The sequence below is a fragment of the Tachysurus fulvidraco genome, chromosome 11 (assembly GCF_022655615.1).
Source record: "Tachysurus fulvidraco isolate hzauxx_2018 chromosome 11, HZAU_PFXX_2.0, whole genome shotgun sequence".
Taxonomy (NCBI): Eukaryota; Metazoa; Chordata; class Actinopteri; order Siluriformes; family Bagridae; genus Tachysurus; species Tachysurus fulvidraco.
Window position 1 is genome coordinate 2252769 of NC_062528.1, and position 10000 is coordinate 2262768.

At 41.0% G+C, this 10000-nt stretch overlaps 2 protein-coding genes across 7 annotated transcripts in view; one reads left to right on the top strand and one right to left on the bottom strand.

The window, feature by feature from the left end:
• kcnj13 (potassium inwardly rectifying channel subfamily J member 13) overlaps positions 1 to 4702 on the top strand; it is a 15703-nt gene extending 11001 nt beyond the window's left edge. For 2 of the 5 annotated variants that reach the window (XM_047820966.1, XM_047820964.1), the window contains exons 2-3: positions 1137 to 1649; positions 2561 to 4702. In XM_047820966.1, coding sequence (XP_047676922.1) covers positions 1181 to 1649; positions 2561 to 3159 — 1068 coding nt within the window. In that variant the 5' untranslated portion in view covers positions 1137 to 1180 and the 3' untranslated portion in view covers positions 3160 to 4702. Of the gene's footprint in view, positions 1 to 225; positions 501 to 581; positions 688 to 717; positions 839 to 1136; positions 1650 to 2560 lie in introns of those variants that run through there. The other 3 variants (XM_047820963.1, XM_047820965.1, XM_047820967.1) reach the window with 3 other exon arrangements.
• Positions 4703 to 6822: 2120 nt separating this feature from the next.
• efhd1 (EF-hand domain family, member D1) overlaps positions 6823 to 10000 on the bottom strand; it is a 6044-nt gene continuing 2866 nt past the window's right edge. For both annotated transcript variants that reach the window (XM_027138915.2, XM_027138916.2), the window contains 3 exons: positions 9232 to 9379; positions 7200 to 7334; positions 6823 to 7036 (listed from right to left, as the gene is read on the bottom strand). In XM_027138915.2, coding sequence (XP_026994716.2) covers positions 6902 to 7036; positions 7200 to 7334; positions 9232 to 9379 — 418 coding nt within the window. In that variant the 3' untranslated portion in view covers positions 6823 to 6901. The remainder of the gene's footprint in view (positions 7037 to 7199; positions 7335 to 9231; positions 9380 to 10000) is intronic.

The following is a 10000-nucleotide window of genomic DNA, read 5'->3' on the forward strand; positions in this document are numbered from 1 at the left end:
GTTCGGGGTCATGGAGAATGTGCTTTCAGTGTATTTGTGCCAGTCCTGACAAAGTCAGGGTGTGTTTAGGTCTCCTGTCTCTTTGATTTATCTCCTGAGACCAAACACCAGAGACATTTCAGTAATTAGTGTGCGAGTATGTTTTAATGATTACAGCTCAGTTCAATTACAAGTAATTCCATCAAGTCCTGGTATAAAAACTAAAGTCCTGGACTTTGTATCCAGGAGACCTCGGTCAGACCGAATCATCCACCGCACCTCCACCGTATGGAATGTAAGCGCAAGGTCCACTTCAGGACTGTGTAAGACCTAAACTTTAGACTTTCTTCACATGCCTCCTGCTGTGGTACCAGAACAACAATCCCTGGAGAGGTCTTTCATTCAAAGATCTCACCTGGCCCTATAATGCAACACAACAAACAAGGAGGTCAAAGCAATATCTGTACTTTCTGAGAAGGCTGAAGAAATTTGGCATGGCTGCCCTTCTGAAATTCTACAAGGTATTATCGAGAGCATTCTCACAAACATCTTGACAGTCTGGTGTCTCTTTCAAATGGTAAGAACTGCTCAAATTATTGCAGACGCAGCCTAACGATCACTGAAAGACCCTGAGTAGGTGCTTTCCATGGTGGTCAGGGGTCAACGTTGGCACCGTGACTGCTCTACAGCTATGCAGGTTCATGCAATGTGTGTCCTGTCTCCTTTTTATCAAAGCCAGCATTATCACTTTCTGTTTATTTGTACCAGTTTGTACAGTAGCTGTTCTGTGGTGTCGGACCGGTCTACCTAGCATTTGTGTCCGCAGGTTGACCTGCTGTCCATTTTTGAAACACTTTTGGTAGGTACTAACTACTGCATGCAAGGAACAACCCACAATACCAGATGCTCTGACCTAGTCATCTAGACATCCCAATTTGTTTCTTGTTAGAGTCACTTAGATCATTACGCTTGCCCATTTTCCCCATTTCCTGACTGCCTGATTTATCCCACACCGTGTGCCACTGTAACCAAGTATATTTGAAGAAATATACATTTTTGTGTTCATAGATGTATCTTGATTGCCCCCTGCAGCTCAGAAGAAGAATTTGAAAAAGGGTTAGACTTATATGTTGACCTTATTTTCTTGCATTTTTCAGGTCCAAATCAACAACTTCATCACCCCCCTACCCTCCCTTTTGGCATGGCAAGCAGCAGCTCATCATTACCACTAATGAAAACCAAATCTCAGCTGCAAAGATTGGTCAGTAAGGATGGGCGGAGTCTTATGCGCAGTCCTGCCTCCGGTATACGGGAAACATGGATCGGGGCATTTAAAGACATGTGGGGGGCGTGGCTTTCCCTGCGTTGGCGTTGGGTGGTGTTGGCATTTTGTGGTTCCTTCCTTCTCCACTGGCTTCTCTTTGCTGTACTGTGGTATGTCTTGGCACGAGCCAATGGTGATTTGGATGTTGACCATGACAACCCACCACCCGGGCATACGCTGTGCGTCAAATATGTCACAGGGTTCCCAGCAGCCTTCTCGTTTGCCCTGGAGACCCAGTTGACCATCGGATATGGGACCATGTACCCTAATGCAGACTGCCCCACCGCTATCGCCCTTCTTGCCCTGCAGATGCTGCTGGGGCTCATGCTTGAGGCCTTCATCACCGGTACTTTTTAAAAATTATATTCTATAAACAAGATTAACATTTAGATTTTTTCATCAAGGACTAATTTTTAGGTAAGTATTAAAGTAAAATTGTATAATTTATATTCAGTAAACTAGTTCTGAAGATAAACATTTTGTTTATCACATTTAGGTTAGACAGGATTAAAGTGAATGTATTTGTACTTAAGTGGAAATGTTGTTGTTTTTGTCCCAAAATATAAAATCTGTCTTATAAATATGTTATACAATAAAAATAGAAATAATTTAATAACTTTAACTCACTGTAATACTGACCATAGATCTTTAACTAAGTCTAGAACAATAATAATTATTGTTATAATAATAATCATTGTTTTATTTAATTTATTAATTTGTTTGGTTGATTAGTTGATTCATTTATTTTAATTGCTTTTCTTTGGCTCTTATAACTATTGTCACTGCCAATAATTTCGATTATTTATCAAATTAAAACTTATAGTAATATGTATAGCTAATGCGTAGAATTTAGATTGTAAACATTGGGTCTGGTGACATTAGGAGTCCAGATCATTGAATAATGATCAAATATTTTAAATTCTATATCGCTAGATAATAACAGAATAAATTTGGGGAAATTTTGTTAATTTACAATTCAAGTTCTTTACCGAAGCTCAAACCAGTCTGGTGGTTCACCTCAGATCTAGATCTTAAACACATCTTAAACAAAACTGGTGTTCAGTAGATGTTAAGTGCACTACGTGATTGCTTGGTAGAAAAGGTGATCCTTGTGAAACTTAGATTTAAAAACTTAAATCTAATCCCTGTTTCTTTGTTTTCCTTCTCTCTCTCTCTCTCTCTCTCTCTCTCTCTCTCTCTCTCTCTCTCTCTCTCTCTCTCTCTCTCTCTCTCTCTCTCTCTCTCTCTCTCTCTCAGGTGCATTTGTGGCTAAATTCTCCCGTCCACAGAAGCGCTGCAGTGGAATCTTGTTCAGTCCTAAAGCCGTGGTGTGTGAGGTTGAAGGTCAGCGTTGTCTAATGTTCCGTGTGTGCAACCTGCTCTCAAGGCCGCTGGTTGACGTGTGTGTGAGTGCTGTGCTGTATGAGGAACAGGTCGACCACACAATCCGCCAAACCGCCCTGGATTTCCTGTTGGATGGCTTGGGCTCGAGGCCTTGTCCCCTCTTCCTGTCACCTTTGACCTTTCTTCACACCTTGACTCCAGACAGCCCCTTGAATCGTGCCATGCCCCCTTCAGGCCAGTCGCAGTTCGAGCTAGTGGTGTTTCTTTCCGCTTCCCAAGAGGGCACTGGATCCGCCTACCAAAAGAGGACGTCCTACTTGGCTGATGAGATCCAATATGGCCGCCGTTTCACCAAGGCTGTCCTGCATGAAGAATGGCGAAACAGCAATAAGGCCATGCGCTATTTCGACACGCACATATGCCCACTTATGGGACCCAACAATTACAGCAACTCTCGGGACAAGGAGTGTGTGGTACAGGTCAATGGAGACGGTAACGATGCAATGGAATAGCTGTGTGTGAGTGTTTGTGTGTGTGTCCTACATTTTTCCTCATCCACTCTGTGCACATAAAAGTACATTTCACTTGAGAACAACTTTCAGATAACTTTTACATTTTATTCCATTAATGCTAATCACTACATAGAAATTGGTCAGATGCTAATCACTAGCTAGTACCTGTCTAGTTGTTAATCACTAGCTAATATCTGATTGGATTTTAATAACATTTCAAAACATCATTTGAAAAACAAATATTATTTCACTCAGTAGAGTAATTCTATGCTAATTGATAGACACAAAATTGCTATGAGGATGCAAATCATGCTGGAGTATGGAAGCAACCAGCAAGCTTAAATACAAGCTAAATCCTATGTAGCCAACCATTTACAGCGTTTCATGATTGTTTTTCTAAATAACAATCACTGTGATTAAGATACACTGCGAAACCACAAGATTTTTATTTCAACACCACAGTCCAGAGTGATGCCTCAGATCTACTCCTGGGCTTCAGCCAGAAACTATAACATTTTGTGTTTTCTCTTCTCTGAAATGCCCAGGTCAACTTTGAAAATAAGCTCCTTCATGAAATCGAGATTCAGAATAGAAAAAAACTCATATTTCTCACCTTCAAGGACTGAATTTGAACAACATTGTTCTTCTGAATCTGAATCACACCTTCCGGACTTTAAAACGAAGGAACAGCAAGAAACGGGGATGAACTTTTGTGTGAAGTTTTGAGAATTAACAATTAATAAGTGATGATTTTAGAGTACACTGCTGATAGCTAAACAATACTACTGCTTACAGGCTAATAAATGTGCCAGGTGATTGTGGTACAAATTAGCAAAACAGCATTCAAATATTAAAGCTTGGAAACAGGCAGACTAGCTAGCCACTTGAGGGAATGGGAACGCATTTGTTTGTTTTCTGTAAAATCTGAACAAAACATACGCAACATATTTAGTTCTGAGTAATTATTTAAAGTCTTCCAAAAAGTAAATAAGTATAGACAATCCAAAAGTGTTAATGTAAAGAAATATTAACATATAAGCTAAGAACATTGTATTCAATTCTTTTTTTAAAAATCCCATTTTATCAAGTGGCAAAGCCTGGAAAGTTTTGTTTTTTTTGTCACGAGATATTTTTATTTTCCCACATGAAGGACGAGCAATCGATCGAGCAAAGATCTGCATGATTATACTGATAGTCGCACACTGTATATTACAGTTTTTACATTCCTATTAAAACCTAGATAAAACTCTGCATTATTAAAGTAATCTTCTCTGAGTCTTTGCTCTGAAGGATTTTTATGAGCAGAGGTAAAGCGTTAGTTATTGTATTCCTTTTTAAATAATCAATCTAATATATACTGTAAATCAGAAATCAGATTTGTTTTTGTGTGTAAAACTTTACGATCCCTAAGAGACATTTTTAAACACTGACTACTGTTTGTACATTAAACTGTGTGGAAGGGCCTGTGACCTGTGAAAGAATTACCATCATTTTGTAACATATAACAAGAAAGATTAATTAAAATAATATTCTTAAAAAATCATTTTAATAACTTTTTGTTTTATTTGTATTAACACCAAATGTAAAATAGAAATGTAATATTTTATTTTGTTCCCATTAGATGTCCATAAGACACCACAAAGATATCTGTACTTATATACGTAGCATATTTGGTCATGTGGCATCATCTTCATCCATGTCAGCTTAGTATAATGTTTCCAAACAATGTCATGAATTTCTGGCCTTAGTGGCCTCCCATAATACATCACTCCACCGTTCATCAGACATATCGGAGAGTAAATCTTCCTACCCTCAGACCTCATTGGCTTTCCATAATACCATAATAATATAGTTTTATCGTATTTTGAGTCGTGTTTCTAATCATACGATCTAAACGTTACACACAATTAACTGTGTGTCATGATACATCATGCTAGCCAAGTGTGATCTGTACAAGTGTCAGTTTTTGTCTGAAAATAATATCTTAATAAGTATAAATCAATTTTTTGGTATTTTGTTCCTTGACCCATCAGACAGGATCGGGTGACTTTATAAATTTGCTACACTGCAATATTTGCTTCATTTACCCACATTTTAGTTTTGCGTAATTACAAATAATAATAATTCCTGTCAATGATTAAAGTTATTATCACGGTAGATACGGGACATGTTATTCGGCTCACTGCTGCCACCTTGTGGCACAATTATTGTTAAATGTGTTTTAGTGGAGAAGTAGGTCTCTAAGGGGTTTTTTATGTTTTTTAAGGGGTGTAAATGCCCTCCGAGACGGTTTCGAGACGGATATAAATCCGATAGTTCAAACCCCTTCAGGAGGTGGTCTGGGACGCGTTTCAGATTAAACTGGACAGGTGTAAATTAATGTGGTTGTTCAAGCCACATACGTCAGCGCTATACTCCTCCTAAATGAAGTACGTCACTCGCAGGTGACTCACAAGTCGTCCATCGCGCCAGAAACAAATGTTTTCTAACCAGTGCTGGCTCCGATCTTTCACCCAGGTGTCTCGTTGGGTCTTAAAATGCACTGCTGCTGCCAGCGAAAATGCAGCAAACAGTAAATGCTGTTTTTTGTAGCAACCGCATACACCAAAGCGTGTTCCATTTCAATTACCCCGGAAATGAGTAAAATATATTTGCATTTTGGGCGGGAGTAGAAAGATCGGATTGATATCCGATTCGCCGAGACGCGTTTATGTGGCCTGATGTAAATGGGACAGTTTTAATAAATCAGACAGCTATCAGATCAGAGAAAACACACCAAGTGTCCAGGTGTAAAAAGGCCCCTAGGTTCTAAAGTGGGGCTTTTTTTTTATACTCATTAAGCCCGCCCACATTTCCGCCGATATACACAAAGCTCCACCCACCAAAAAATTTTAACATTTAAAAAAATAATCTATGTAATACACTTTTTGAGATTATGGCTTGAATTGAATAATACACGTATGTGTTCAGTAGGAGTTTGTGTGTATATGTGTTCAGGACGAGTGTGTGTGTGTGTGTGTGTGTGTGTGTGTGTTCAGTAGGAGTTTGTGTGTGTATGTGTTCAGGAGGATGTGATCATTACAATAAATCCCTTATTCTGTTGCATTTATATTATTATATTTATTATTAATGGAATTTGACACATATGCTAATGTAAAAAAAAAAGCACATTAAAATTAAGATTAAAAAATAAGTTACAATAAGAAAGATGGTCATGATTGAAAAAAAAAACTTTCTGAAAAAAATAATAAAAAATTCATAGTGACAACAAATTTCCCTTCATTTCTAAACCTGATGTCATGTGGTTCATCATGCAGCTCACTTAAATATTCATACTTTACATCTCTGTGTATATATTTATTTATGTATTTGTTATTCATTAGTGTTATTTACTAAAGTATTCTCTTAAACATTCTTTCAAAAAATAGAGCTAGTCGGAGTAAAATAGGAAGCACACACGGTTAAAGCTGTGAGTGTGTGTGTGTGTGTGTGTGTGTGTGTGTATGTGAGAGAGAGAGAGAGAGAGAGAGAGAGAGAGAGAGAGAGTGAGTGTGTGTGTGTGTGTGAATGTGTGAGCTACTTTAGCTACTGTTACAGTGAGGCTTTACAGCTGTGCTTCTGTATTCATCAGTAGGAGGTACATTATGTGTGTGTTTATGTGTCTGTGTGTGTGTGTGTGTGTGTGTGTGTGTGTGTGTGTGTGTGTGTGTGTGTGTGTGTGTGTGCGCACGTGTGTGTGTATTCAGGAGCAGAACGCAGATTGCAGCTCTTTAAAAGCAGCCCGTCGTTGTTTCCTCTCCTCCTCCATCCTCTGCTTCTCCTCTTTCTCCTCCCGGAGCTCTGCCTCAAACTTACTACGTACTGACAGCACCTGAGCCTGTAACACACACACACACACACACACACACACACACACACACACACACACACACACACACACACACACACTATAACACAAACCATATACCCTTATGTGTGTGCACATGTATATATGCACTCACAAAAACTGCCATTTGATGGAGACACACAAACTCTCACACCTTGGCCTCAAAGAAGTCGCATGCTCCCTTCACGCCTTCATTTGACACATTGATCTCTGAGAGACGAGCCAGTGCCATAAGAGGGTCATCATCCTTCAGCTCCCCTGCCGCGGCTCTCCTAAAGATCAGGAGAAACTGAGAGAGAGAGAGAGAGAGAGAGAGAGAGAGAGAGAGAGAGAGAGAGAGAGAGAGAGAGAGAGAGAGAGAGATAGATAGATAGATAGATAGATAGATAGATAGATAGATAGATAGATAGAGATTTGCTTTGTTTATCTGGTTATTTTCATATGGACTCCAATTTCATGTTGATGGAGACTGATGTTGATTCATTGATCCGTTGCTGTGAATCAAACGCTAAGCCTAATGAATCGCTCTAAATAAACGTGTTATTTACACACAAAAAAAAGGAAAAACAAACAGTGCAACAGTGAATGTTTCTGTAAAGCATTCATGGAGTCTCTGGTGTCCGAGGTAAGGCTATAATTAACTTTTACAAACCATGGAAGAATCTTCAGGATGGAGGACTTGGAAAAAATGAAAAGCTTTTATGTTTTATTTCTTATTGAACTCAGATGACCGTAAACAATCAGACAGACAGACAGACAGCGAGAGGAGAATTGGGTCAAACGGGCCAGCTTAAATGTGAATGCTGATTTCATGGTGATCTTAGATAAAGAGAGAGAGACACTGTGTGTGTGTGTGTGTGTGTGTGTGTGTGTGTGTGTGTGTGTGTGTGTGTGTGTGTGTGTGTGTGTGTGTGTGCGTGTGTGTGTGTGTGTGTGTTTGTGCGCGCGTGTGTGCGTGTAATCTTATCCATATGGAATGCCTCAGTCACTGGAGAAACTGAGCGGAGACCGACACACAACAGAGCCACTGTGTTCCACACACAGCTGCCCTTATCACCTGTCTAAGTGTCTGTGTGTGTGCGTGTGCGCGTGTTCACGGCTGAGTGTTACCTGGTGACCCCCAAAACATGCATTTGAATCATCAGCTAAATTTCTCACGCGCGCACACACACACACACACTCTCTCTCTCTCACGCGCGCACACACACTCTCTCTCACGCGCGCACACACACACACACACACACACACACACACACACACACACACACACACTCTCTCACGCGCGCGCACACACACACACTCTCTCTCACGCGCGCGCACACACTCTCTCTCACGCGCGCGCACACACACTCTCTCTCACGCGCGCGCACACACACTCTCTCACGCGCGCGCACACGCTCTCTCTCTCTCACGCGCGCACACGCTCTCTCTCTCTCACGCGCGCGCACACGCTCTCTCTCTCTCACGCGCGCGCACACGCTCTCTCTCTCTCACGCGCGCGCACACGCTCTCTCTCACGCGCGCGCACACTCTCTCTCACGCGCGCGCGCACTCTCTCTCTCACGCGCGCGCACACTCGCTCTCTCACGCGCGCGCGCACACACTCTCTCTCTCACGCGCGCGCGCACACACTCTCTCTCTCACGCGCGCACACTCTCACTCCCTTTTACTCAGCATCTGTTTGAACTGAACCTCGGTGTGCTCAACCTCCTCAGTAGACAGCTGAAACCTTCGAGGGTGCAGAGCGAGGTGGTCTCGGATCTTTCCGGAGTCGATTCTAGTGCGAATCATTTTCAGTGAGAAGAAAATCTCAGCTCTAAATTGACTCAAGTGAATCAAACCTGCTGCTGTAGTTGTTTTGTAGATTCCAGCTGCTAAAGTGAGCTACAGTACTTTGTATTTTGAGCCACGAGTACTGTAGATTTGGAGGGACATTATAATGAGAAATTAGCATTTTAAACTAATTTAAATAAACATCTATCCAATTATTTTGAACCATCTCCAGCCATGTTCAGGTGCTTTTTGAGATTTACAGTTTCACAAAGACATTTAGTCATTAACATCCCTTCACTTATCGTTTTTAACCTCAGTTCATTTAATTACATGCACTGTTCATCTAAACCAAGCGGAAGGAATCGATTTGAATTTGAATCTAATTCAGACTAAAGCCTACTCATACCCCCTACCTCTCGATAGCTGAGCTTGCCGTCATAGTCTTCGTCCACCTCACGGATCATGTTCTTCAGGCCGATGTGAGTCTGAGGAGCACCGAGCTTCTCCATCATCATCTTCAGCTCCATCAGATCGATGTAGCCGTCCTTACCTGAGTCGAACCTATCAGACAAATCACACAGCGTTATAATATGACTTTCAGAAACTAGATATATGATAAATGAAATAAACTGTGACATTAGCTATGATATCTGTAGCTATGGGTTAAGCTGCATTCAAGTGCCGACATTTATTTATTTAGCAGGAGAGAGAGAGAAACACAGATGAAAAAGAGAGCGAGAGAGAGAGAGAGAGAAAGAGAGAGAGAGAGAACAGACAAAGAGACAGGCAGGCAGTGAGAGAGAGAGAGAGAGAGAGAGAGAGAGAGAGAGAGAGAGAGAGAGACAGAGACAGAGACAGAGAGACACACACAGAGAGAGAGACAGAGAGAGAGACACAGAGAGATTTATTATCTATTTTGGTTTAAGTGATTTAGTCTAGTTAAAGAAACACACACACACTTCACTCTTGAATAGTGTTTCTCATCACATGGTGTCTGGATTTAACAAACAACCCATCTATCAATCAACCAGAACCAGACAATTTGATTATGTAAGGTTCAGTAAAGTCCACCCACTTGTTTCAAATCATCACAAACGACACACACAAACACACACCCTGTTATACTGCTGTTCAAAATAACTGAGCTGGAGGCAACACAGAGTCCAAAGAACAACAACCAGA